We start from the raw sequence: 12767 nt of genomic DNA on the forward strand, positions 1-12767 counted from the left end.
GAGCGACCCGGAAGATGTCTGATGCACTAGGAAAACCTGTCCCTCTGCCCCCCAAAGGCGGACTCCTTAATGTGTGGGACCCCAGAGGTCTCACTGCGCTGGAACGACAATGGGACAATGGGAGGCCCTGGGCTTTCTCTTATTAAAACGTAAAATAGCAATGCAATGGTGCTCGCCAAACAAACCGCTTTTGATCAGATGGGTCGCTGCAATGGATACATGTATGTTGTCTGAAAAAAACTGTATACAAGGTCAGGGGGTGTCCTGGAACTTGCGATAAGAAGTGGGGTCATTGGAATGTGTATCGGGGCAAACGTTGTACTTCCCCTACAACTGAAATGGCGATGGCCAGGATTGGTCCTCCCCAAACTCGCACTTGTGATGCACCGCTGTAATGTATGCTTTCTATGTCCCTTTTTGTACTTCATTACTGCTAACTGATTACTTACTCTGCTTTGTTCAATAAAATATATATATTTTTTTTCCAAGACCTTTATTGCAAAGTCGTACATGTACACAGCAGTGTGCCTACAACCCTTTGAAAGGGCCGGCTGCTATCAATACAACAGCGAGTAAGTTGTAGCACACACCCAATGGCATCTGGCGAGAACACACAAAACACACAGAAGACATCAAAAGTCAGCAGTCCATGCTAATCCCTTTTTCTGCAATTTTATCCCGCACATCCTATATCGGTCTTATTTTATGAGTTTTATAACCAACAACACCAACCCCCAACCCCCCAGCCCAAACAAACCCGGTTCCTGGTCACAGTAAGAGTCCGTAGTAAAATATTTTAAACAAAAAAAAAAGAATTAAACCTAAAGCATCACATTGGAGAATATCATTAAAGCTCCAATTCCTGAGAATAAAGAACAATTAGTGGCTTTTTTAGGCTTAGTGGAATTCTATGCTAAATTTATTCCAAACTATGCTACTGTAATTGAACCGTTCAGGGATCTTCTAAAAAAGAATGCTAAATATATTTTGACTGATACTATGACTACAACTTTTACTACTGTCAAGGATATGATAATCAAGGCTCCAGGTCTTAAACCTTTTGGTATTGGTAAACGTTGTATTGTAATGGTGGATGCAAGCAATTGTAGGTTAGGCGCAGAACTTATCCAAGAAGAATGGGGTAAAGAATGGATTGTGGCTTATGCCTCAAGAACGTTAAGAGAATCTGAACGTCATTATTCTGTGATTGAGAGAGAGCTTCTGGCTTGTGTTTGGGGCGCTGAGCTTTTTAGACAGTTTTTATGGGGTACAAAATTTACTATCAAGCCTGATCACAAAATGTTCAATATACGTTAGAGTATGTTCCTGGGAAATCCAATGTCCATGCTGATTGTATGTCAAGACTTCCCCTACCGTGTAAAGATTCAGATAGTGTTGACACTGATGAGTGTGAGGTAGCACATGTAGTATGTGATGTGAATTTGGGGTTTGGGGAGAATTCTGTGGTGCATGAGCAGACGTGGAATGAAGAAATGGATCTGGAACTCAAAGAGATAAGGAAGTTTTTATTGCATGGTTGGCCAGATGAGAAAGAACTTATAGGGAGTTTGATGAGTTATCATAAAATTAAAGATGAATTGGCCATAGAGAACGGAATTATTTTAAGAGGAGATCAAATTATTCCGCCTTTTGGTCTTAGGAAATTGTTTGTTGATTTTGCCCATGAGGGACATTTTGGGATTTCAATCACTAGAAGTTTAAAAGATAATTTTTGGTGGCCGGGAATTGACTCATATGTTGAGCGCCAGGTGCGTCTTTGCAAATTGTGTACCAATAGTGATAAATCGGCTAAGGCTTTGTCTTCACTCCGCAACCGGTGGACTTACCTGTCTCACCATGGAACAAACTTGGAATTGATATCATTGGTCCGTTTGGTATATTACCCCAACAATATTCATTTGGCATTGTACTTATGGATTCTTTTTCAAAATGGCCAGAGATTAAGATGGTCAGGGAAGTTACATCTAATACTATAATACAATTTTTGGATGAAATCTTTTGTAGAGAGGGGATTCCTCAAGAGATTGTCACAGACAATGGGCCGCAATTTATTAGCAAACAAATGGAGAATTACTTAACAAGATGTGGTATAACTCATAGGAGAATTGCAGTATTTCATCCAGAGGCCAATGGTCAAATTGAGAGGTTCAATAGAGTTGTTAAAGAGGCAATTCAGCTAGCTGTTAAGGGTGGAATGTGTTGGAACAAGGCTCTTCAATCTATGTCGCTCTCTTACAGAACAGCTCCTAATTCTGTGACTCTGCTGTCTCCTTTTAAGTTACTTAGGGGGCGTAAGCCGAGCACAAAATTAGTGCCATGGTGGTTGAAGAATAAGGACAAAACACGTACTGAATTTGCAGAGATTCATTTTAAAGAAATTAGTAGGAAAGTTGATGCATATAAGATAAAAATGAAGAATGATTTGTTTAAGAAAAAAAGTGTGAGGGATGTCTATGTTCAGGTTGGAGATTTAGTACGGTTGAAGAAGGGTACTTTTGTACATAAAGGGCTATCTAAATGGTCTGATCCTATGGAAGTGGTTGAAGTATTCAGAAATGCAGTTCGAGTGAATGATGGGAGTGTTTGGAACTTTAGTAGGGTATCTAAGCTTAAAGGCAAGAAAGAATCTAATGATGATGATATATCCTCAAATCTATTTTTAGATGCCACGAGTGTAAACATGAACACATCAAATTCCAATACATTGTCTAATGAGTCGTGTGTTCCTGCTCCCACATGCTCATCTTCTAATGAACCTAGTGTTTCTGCTTCAGCAGGTTCAATGAAAAGTTCAAGAGTCCGCAAATTACCTATCAAATTTAAGGATTTTGTACTTACATAAAAAAAATATATATATATATATATATATATATATATATATATATATATAGAGGGAGGTGTGTGGTATGTTGTTGTTTGAAGTTGACATGAGCGCACACGTGCGCGTCAACTTGGAATAACATCCGCGTGGCATGTTTAAGTTTGAATGTTGCCGCGTGTGTGGTTCAGCGACATATCTGCCTGCCGCATGGGATGTATGTGTTTGAATGTGTGTTGAGAGATGTATGTGTTATGAGCGGCAGTTACCGGCATTCTTCGGGTGTACCCGACTTTGTTCGGATGCAATAAACGTTTCTACACATACCGGCATTTCTCTTGATTAATTCGATAAATCTACTGGATTGCCATTTCCATTCAACACAGTAGGTTTCTGCCAGGCATTTCAAACGCGCTCCTCCGGAGGGCCTTCAACTTCTTCGAAGGAGGTATATGAGCTGGAGCGGGTCTTCGACCCCACACATGGCAACTTCGAACTGCTTCTCATCGATTTTGGCGCATGCATAAGAAATTAGCTGTATCACTGCAAACTCTCAGGGAGAGTAGTCTTGTTTCTTCGGGGCCATTTGTAGCCTCCCCAGCTCGGGAGCATGCAAATGAATATGCCACACACAGAGCTCTGTAACAGACGTCTTTATTCCTCAGCTTACAATTACACACTTCACTCTGATTACGTCCTAACCGTTAATAACCACACCGTAACACCTCCCAGCAAGTTATGTAATTCTTCTGTTGAGTCTGCCCAGATCCACATGGGTCCTAGCGTGCATAGTCTCACAACACTACAGTTGGGTGAACAAATTATTAAGGAGAAGTACACCTTTGTATTGTGCAGAGAAAGTGGTCACACCTACACATACAGGAGTACTCCTAGTCAAAGTCAACAATGCAAAATTGGCCTTTCTGTCCCTTAGACGGTCCAGTAGAGATAAATGTGTTACTCTGGAAAAGCACATCTTTCCAATGTGTCATGCCACCAACATGATTGCAGATCATGCGGTGGCATGACACACTGCAATGGTGTGCACTTGTGTGGTCGGGCCTAGTACCCGCTACAGGAACAACCCAAACCAAGGTCAATAGGAGCCATCGCCAGAGAACTCACATTGATCATGGTGTGATCCGTTTCTGTCGCAGACACTAAGCCTATCCACACAAGTGCGGCACCGTTTTTATCAGCACAAGTCGGGTAATGCTGGATGGTAGGAATTTTGTAAATTCCTGTGGATTCCGATAGTTTCCATCACAAAATGGAAGGAAAATGTGTTGCTTCAGGCACAGTTTGAGGTTGCAAGTGTATTGTGGGTAAGAAAACCTTGTGGGATCCACACAAGTTACACCACCCTCGACTCCCCTGCTTGTCTAGTTTTCAAAAAATGTCAGGTTTGCTAAGGTACAGGCTGACATAGGATTCAAAATGCAAAGCTGCCCACTTTGCAAAAAAAAAAAAAAAGGGGGTGAGTTTGGAGTGGAAACATGTGATGTATTCATGTTGCATTTTGGGCTGTTTCCTATCGCGGGCACTAACTAGGCCTACCCATACAAGTTAAGTACCATTTTTATCAGGAGACTTGGGAGAATGCCTGGATGGAAGGAAATTTGTGGCTCCCCACAGATTCCAGTACTTTCCTTAACCGCTTCGCTGCGGCTGGAATTCCCCCGCGGTGCTGAGGAATTTGACGCGTGCGCGGTTCGAACGGCCCCGGCTATCCTCCGCCCACGCCCGGGGGCCGTCCGACGCACGGAAGACGTTAAAAGAAATGTGAGGAAAATGTGTTTCTTTTTTTTAGTCAAAGTTTGAGGTTTGTAAGAGATTCTGAGTAAAAAGAAAACCCTGGGGAGAGCCACACAAGTCACCCCACCCTGGATTCTCCCAGGATTTTAGTTTTAAAAAATTTACCGGTTTGCTAGGTTTCCCTAGGTGCCAGCTGAGTTAGGGTTCAAAATCTACAGATACCCACATTGGAAAAAAAGGTTCAGTTTACAGTGGAAAAATGTGATGCTTCCATGTTGTGTTTTGGGCCGTTTTCTTAAACGGGCTCTAGGCCTACCCACACAAGTGAGGTACCATTTCTATCAGGAGAATTGGGGGTATTGCCGGGTTGAGGGACGTTTGTGGCTCCACACAGATTCCAGAACTTTCTAACACATAAATGTGAGGAAAATTCGTTTTTTGTCAAAATGCTTGAGGTTTGCAAGGGATTCTGGGTAAATACACCTGAGAGGCACGCAAGTCACCCCGCTCTGGATGCCCCCATATCTCTAGCTTTCAAAAATGTGCAAGTTTGCTTGGTTTCCCTAGGTGCCGGCTGAGCTAGGGTTAAATCCACAGCTGACCACATTGTTGTTATTGTTAGCTTCGGGTTATATAGCGCCATCTCACCGACAGGTCTCAAGGCGCTCATGACCGACGGCCAAAACAACTATTTGGCACATTGGAAACAAGCATTAGCATAGCCAATAGGTCTCGACTTTGGGACCTTATAAGTACAAATAAAATAAAACTGCAGTTATAAGACTTCACATTTACCACTGCATGATGGAGTTAGGATACAATTGGTAGAGAAAAGGGAGGTAAACCGGTCAATGAGGAAAGGAAGGGATTTCTAACATTTGATTAAAACCTGCAAGTGAGGTGAAATGTTATTGTTACTTTTTTGTCCTGGCACTAAACTAAGAAGATTACTTTTTGTTAGCTGCTGTTTACAGCTTCCTTACAGTGCTCTGTGGATGACTAATGCTTCCTGCACTCAGCAGATAATTACTGTGCAAGTTCCAGGCTCTGCCGGAGGTACAGTGATTAGAACTGCCTTAAAAGTTTTCAGAGGCGTCAGAAGCAGACCGGCTGGCTGAGACACTCTTGGTTTCTCAGCAAGTCGGTTTCATTTTGCAACAGCAACATTTCTTTTGGCAGCCTGCTAATTCGTAAATGCATGAAGACAAGGGGGGGAATAAGATTCTTCCTGTTTCCCTTGCAATATCAGTGAAAAATAAGCCTGCAAGTGCCCCGGCTCTACCTCTCCCCTCCTCCATTGTCCAGCCCATGGCTTAGCAAGGGAAACACTAAAATTCTTACCTTCCCCCTTGTCATCATGCATTTGTGAATTTAAAGGCTGACAGAAGAAATGTTGAAAATGAAACAGACTCGCTGGGAAACCAAGAGTGTCTCAGCCAAGCTCTGCTTCTGACGCCTCTGCAAAGGATTAGCAGAACGGAGGACGGGGCTGCTTTTAGCTGCCTGGGATCTCTGAGAACAAAGGAGAGACAGAGTTCCTGGCTCCACCTGCCCCCTTCTCCAATGGCCGCGCCAGAGAGCCCGAGAGGCACCGGAGGAGCAGAGCAGCCTAAAGCGCTCAGTGAGTGAGGCGTGTGCCTTTTTTTCCCCAAAAAACAAAATATATAAAGGAGCAGTTAGTGCTTCGATCTGTACATGGCCAGCTTCTTGTGTTGCTGCAGTGTGTGAGCTTCTAGAAGGGAAGCCAGTAGAAAAAGAAGCTGTGAGCCAGCCAGTGGAGAGGGCAGTAAGGAAAAGTAGTGCAGGTTAAGAGAACATATGGCCCATATCAAAATGATCGGTGTAGCAAGGGTGGACGCCAGGGCAGGAACGAAACACCCACAAGGCAGGACAAATATCTATTATACCCCAACCAACAATGTGAAATTCCTGAAGACAGACGATGCAACCAAGACGATGCAACCAATTAAAAGTGGTGGGTTGTCGTGGGTGTGTTTCATTTCAACCTTTCGATTACAAAATGCCTCACAGAGCAGCACATGCGCGCTGTCTCTTGGCTCGACCTAAAAAGGATACGTTTTCAGCGGGAAAATTTGATATGTTGTGTTTTGTCCCGTTTCTGGTCACGGGCACTATGCCTACCCAAACAAGCGAGGTACTATTTTTATCGGGAGACTTGGGGGAATTTATTTATTTATTTATTTATTTATATTTCTTCTATAGCGCAGGAATTCGATCTCCAAGGAGATATCTCCGCGCTGCGTTGTTCCAAAGGTAGGCAAAGACAGAAAGCTTGTGTGACATATTTAGGATTGCTGGATAGGAAACAAGTGCGTTTTCAGACATTTTCTAAAAGTAACAAGATTAGAATTTTGTCTTAGAGAAAGGGGTAATGAATTCCATAAAGTAGGACCTCTGAATGAAAGGGCTCGGCCTCCTTGTCTTTCTTTTTTGATCCTAGGGATCTGAAGCAAAGCTTGATTTTCAGATCTTAAAGTTCTTCCTGGTTGGTAAAGTCGAAAGATTTCCGTCAGATACCTAGGACCAGTCCCGTATAAGCATTTGTGGATTGTACAACATATTTTAAATTGTACTCTCTGACACACAGGGAGCCAGTGTAGCCTATTCAGTAAAGGATATGAGGGGGATCTAGCAGGAACATTAAGGATCAACCTAGCGGCGGTGTTTTGAACAACCTGTAGCCTCTTCAGTTGTTCTACATTAGCAGATAATAGCAATCCATTGCAGTAGTCAAGCCTACTCATGACTAAAGTCTGCACTAATGTTCTCCGATGATAATCTGCTAAATAAGGAAATACCCTTCTGAGTAAGCCAATGACTCTCATGCAGGTTCCTGTAACCTGTGTGGCATGGTCTTTTAGCACCAGTGATTGAATGCCGGGGGGAAGGAAATTGGTGGCTCCCCGCAGAATTCTGAAGTTTCCCCCACAGAAATGTGAGGAACATGTGTTTTTTTAGTCAAAGTTTAAGGTTTGCAAGGAATTCTGGGTAAAATAACCAGGTGAGAGCCACACAAGTCACCCCGTCCTGTATACCCCTAGGTGTCTAGTGTTAAAAAATTTACAACTTTGCTAGGTTTCTATAGGTGCAGGTTGAGCTAGGGTCAAAAATCTACAGATACCACACCTTGTAAATAAAGGGTTAGTTTTGAGTGTAAAAATGTGATCTATACATGTTACATTTTGGATGGTTTCCTGTTGCGGAAACTTGGCCTAACCACAAAAGTGAAGTACAATTTTTATTGCAAGACTTGTCCGAGCATAGAATTGTAGAAAATGTGTTATTACAAATTAGATTTTTCTGGATTTAGGTCTTTCAAATGTAAACCAGTGTATAAGAAAGAAGATATTTTGAAACAAACCCTCTAAATCATACAGTAGTATGGCTACCCACAAGTTCAGAGATGTAAAAATAGGCACTGCTCCTAAACACCATTTCTTGTGTACATTTCAGAACTACATAGGTTTCCTGGATATACTCTTTTCAATCTACATATTTCACCATATGAATTGGTCTATACTTGATACTCAATAAAAAAAACATTCTATGGTGTAGCTCAGTTGTTGGCTCTGGGTGTCAGGAATTCCTCCGCTGGTGTAATGGCCTGCTTGATTTGCCAACACCCCCATGGTTCCTCATTAAATTATGTTGCAGTGTAACCTCCCATGACTACCCCTTAAATCATGCTGCAACCTTTTTATTTTGTATTTTACCAATGCTTTTTAACCTATGAATGGTTTCAAGACTGATCGTGCCTTTAATGATATCCTTGTGTTTTATTTCTATTTTTATATAATTGAAAACCAAGCCAATGCGTTCTTGAATCACTCGCATCGACTTGGCGTCCTTGTCGTCAAGGAAACGCTCAATTTCTGTTCACGGTTCAAAGCAGTTCCGTAAGCCCAGCAAGTGTCCATGCGTCATAGTACACGTTGCTAATGAAATTAAATAAATGAAATACCAGTATTTGTAAAGCGCACAGCTACCTCCGAAGTAGTGTCCCGGCACTGGGGGCCCTCGGGAAGATTAAGTGAGCTATTGCCCAGAGTGGCATGGTGCGGAGCTGACCTGCCGCCGGTGATCGAACTGTGAGCCCTAGATTCCAACGTCAGTCGCCCTGGCCGCTATGCCACACCTTTTCCAATGATGCTGAAACAGCGCCCTGGACAACAACCTGCTCATTGGCTATAAATAGCCACACCCCCTTGACACGGCGATTGGCTTTGTTTACCTTTCCCGGCTGCACCATGTTGTTTGAAGGAGATTCCTAATTCTTCACGTCATCAAAAGTCCTTCACTTGGAGAACGAGTTTCTTGGAAGGAACTTCATCTACGCTTGTCAAGACTACAATTAAGTTGTTAAGACGGCTCCAACGTTACAGACAGTCAAGTACAGGACATTAAAATCGTCGAGTCAGCTAAGTGAACACTTTAAGCTTTGCGTTTGTGTTTTCTTATGTTTAAAGCCCATATTTCTGTTTCGTACTTATTGTAAATATTGAGAATGCACATTTAAAAATGAACATTGCCCCTTGGTAGAAATTGAAAACTGGTGCTGGCTCTACATATTTTTGTATGTGCTTGAGAAGTATCAGAGCATTGGTTTTAACCTGATAATATCACATGTGAAATACAGGTGAGATAGTTCAACATAAAAACATATGGTTATGTTTAAGCAGGAAGTGTGCATATCTTCATAGATATTGGTTTCCTTATTTTTAACACCAATTATCAACTTTATTGTGACTATTTGTGTAGGTTATAGGTATTTCAAAGGAAGAAACAAGAATTTATACTGTTCCCAAAAAAACAGAGAATTACCAATCCAAACTAGAGGTAATTAGATAATCATAGATCTGAAACTAGACAGTCATACTTTTCTTATAAGACTGGTTTATAACGTTAATCCCTTTTTAAAAGGTAAAGAAGATAAACGATGGCTCTGCAAGTCAGAACAAGGATCTTGGCTGGTTCAAGTGGCGGAGCGGAGCTGTGTCTTCTCTTTCACTTTCTTCTCGGTCTAATCCCCTTCCTCCCTGGGACACCTGCCAAGGCTCCTGTTCTCCTCAGTAGCGTTGACAAGTGTTCTGGGAGGGTTAAAGAATTACTGATCGCCCCTGCAGACGGTCCTGGATTTCAGGTGAGTGCTTGGCCGCACATCTTAACACTGGGTACCTTGGGTTTTTGGAGAACCTACAAACCCTATATATATCTCCGTAACCAGTAAGGTCTAGCGGACATAATGGTACATTGCTTTTGTTAATCGGCCATCGTGACAAAAAGTTTCAGATGAAAATGTTGCTGCAAATGGCCGTTTTTTCCTACAAATTTTCCATATTTCGTTATTTCAATAGTTATTTTCCTTGGGAAAGCCTTGAGGGATCTACAAATATGACCCCTTGGTTAATTCTGACTTCTGTCTACTTGTCAGAAATATATAGTTTTGCAGGATCACCCATGGCTTTCACAACTAACTGAAGGAAGGTTGAGAGCACAAACAAATATGAAAAATGGGCTACCTCTTCGAAAAATGCCAAAACTATGTTTTTTTTATTCATCTATGCCTGTTCCCGAAAACTGGGAAGAATGTGATGTTAGCACAGCAAATCCTTCAATGATGCAATTTTTAGAGAAAAAAACGGACACTTAGCTGGAGCACTTTTTTCCTATCTTTTTTAAAAACACGTTTTTGCTATATGTTGGCTATTTTTTCAGGCCCCTCCTGGGTAATCTTTAAACGCTCTGCGTTTTTAGATACCCCAGGATGTTCGAAAAAAGGACGCAAATTTGGCCTGGATACATTATGTGGAAAAAACAGTTATGGGGCCCTAAGCGCACACTATCCCAAATAGCCAAAAAAGGGGGTGGGGTGGTTAGTCCAGCAGTTAAATTGTTAATAATGATAAAAATAATAATTTATTTTGTACGGAGTGTTTTTACTCACACTTAATTGATGTTGATACTATAACAATTTAATTAAATGTAACATAGTCAACAGTTACTGAGCTCCAAAGGACGAAAAGCCAAGTCGCCATTAGAAAGGTAACCTGTGACTTGCAGTTTGCAGACTAATTTCTTGGTCATCACCACGCTTTATCGACTTTTTTGCAGATATGCTGGCAATAAATAAAAAATAAATAAAGATAAAAGACACCACATGGAGGGCAGTCAGCAGCGAAATCCAACTCCGATTTCAGACAGAGAAGGAGGAATAAAGAAGCAAGGGCCCGACTACAGACAAGCTGAAATCTCACGTAGTATTCCTGTACCCAGAAGTAATAACCATCACGATTCAATGCATTTGCACTGACTCACACAGAGTTTTCGTCATCGATGGGCCTTTTTTTCTGCACATTTTAACATGTTATTCCAAGGGAAACTTCTGGGTGGAAAAAAATGTCATTTTTTTTTGTGACACACATGATTACCTGTTTGGAGGATAATTCCAGTTTAAGTAAGTAATTCCCGTTACCAATCAAATCGGAAATTAGGGATCACTTGAAAGAGGGCCTAAGAGCAATACAAGACAATTCTTACCCACGATGGAAACCAAAAAACTGAGCACAGAAGGAAAGTGCGAGTGTTAAATAAAAAATGTATTTAAGTTAATTCTGGTATCAGCATAACACATTGCGTTGGATATATCTGCGGTGGGTTGAAATTGAATTATGGACAGCATTGCACAGTTTTGTGTACAAACCCCTGTAATAAAGTAAAATGGATTGCCAATTGGAAAATATTTTGAACTGCACTGTTCCCTGCCTTCAAAACAAAACACAATATATATGCCAGAGTGACAAGGAGGAGCATTGTGTAGGATGCAATATGAAATTACAACGATTTAATGAACCGAGGAAGTTAAAAAACAACGGAATACATACCTAGCATGAAGCGCTGCGCCTCCCAGGTTTTCAGCAGACACTTCTTCTCCAGTGGCAGCCTTAACCAAAGGGGGTCCGGCCAGAAATATTGTTCCAATTTTGTCTACGATGACAGTCTCTTCTGCCATGGTTGGCATATACGCACCACCAGCTGTACAAGAGCCACACACCACTGCCACCTTGAGTTGATAAGGAGAATCAATAAGAGTAACCACTGAAGTAACGGCTAGAAACAATACATTATTTACATATGTCCTCACAGTGATGATGTGCCCTTGGTCAGATTTAATTGTGGGGTTACCTAAAGCTCATTCCCCTCACTGGTCCAATTCAATGTTAACTGTTGTTTAATGGAGATCACTGTGTGATCTTGCTGAACAGGAGATCACCTAGCATATAAATACCAATGATACCCAACTCAATATGATCTTGTATGGGGTTGAGTGCGAGGACTTCATCAACTTTTAAGATCTAACTAGTATTACAGTTGACAGGATACATGCTCTGCCTGAAAGTATTAAGGACTGTAACTGTGCCTATGAAATTCAATACCTCTATTGGGAGATATATACATTAATGTTTCAATCAAAATATTTTAACTGCAGTGCATCGTAGGAGTCTGGCACTACCCCTCCACAAAATTTAATTCGAAACACAACATAGCAGCCATAGAGGTTTTCTTTTTTTGCAGCTTTTTTTCTGAAAGCACAAAGGAGTGCCCAAATACCAGAAATTATGCAGTTGAGTGATCGGTTTTAGAGGATATTAAAGTGAAACGTCCACACCAAGATCAGCCAAGATCAATGTCTCTTTAGAATGCAAAAGTATATTAACCACTATGCGGGGTCAGTAACATTATTGACAGCTATTTCGTCACCTGAGAACGACATCACTTCCACAACATAGGTCTGGATTTTGATAGCGAAAGTGCCAACAGATTCATTGCTTACTATAAAGTGGGCTTTGGATCCGACCCATGAAACCACAGGCTCTCTTCGACCAGCTCCTTTCGGCCATTGGGTTGAGACTTTGTTATCATTCTTCACTCCACCCAGTGGAGTATTCATCCCTCATCTAAAGTTATTGGCTGTTTGAGTGCATCCTTTCACTTCTGCATCAGTGATTGATTGAACTGCAGGAGGTACAATTTGACTACTATAGCTATTGGTCTGTTTTTGCTGACTTTCTCCTGGTCCCTCTTCTGTAACCTCCTAACCCTCCTTCATTGGACTGTATGCCCGTATTCCCTCACGTCTCTCCTTCTTGCACCT

The 12767-nt window shown here is 41.6% G+C and overlaps 1 protein-coding gene across 2 annotated transcripts in view; it reads right to left on the reverse strand.

The window, feature by feature from the left end:
• LOC144798032 (methylcrotonoyl-CoA carboxylase beta chain, mitochondrial-like) overlaps positions 1-12767 on the reverse strand; it is a 438830-nt gene that overhangs the window by 277171 nt on the left and 148892 nt on the right. For both annotated transcript variants that reach the window (XM_078668818.1, XM_078668816.1), the window contains exon 5: positions 11497-11675. In XM_078668818.1, coding sequence (XP_078524944.1) covers positions 11497-11675 — 179 coding nt within the window. The remainder of the gene's footprint in view (positions 1-11496; positions 11676-12767) is intronic.

The sequence above is a fragment of the Lissotriton helveticus genome, chromosome 1_2 (assembly GCF_964261635.1).
Source record: "Lissotriton helveticus chromosome 1_2, aLisHel1.1, whole genome shotgun sequence".
Classification (NCBI taxonomy): domain Eukaryota; kingdom Metazoa; phylum Chordata; class Amphibia; order Caudata; family Salamandridae; genus Lissotriton; species Lissotriton helveticus.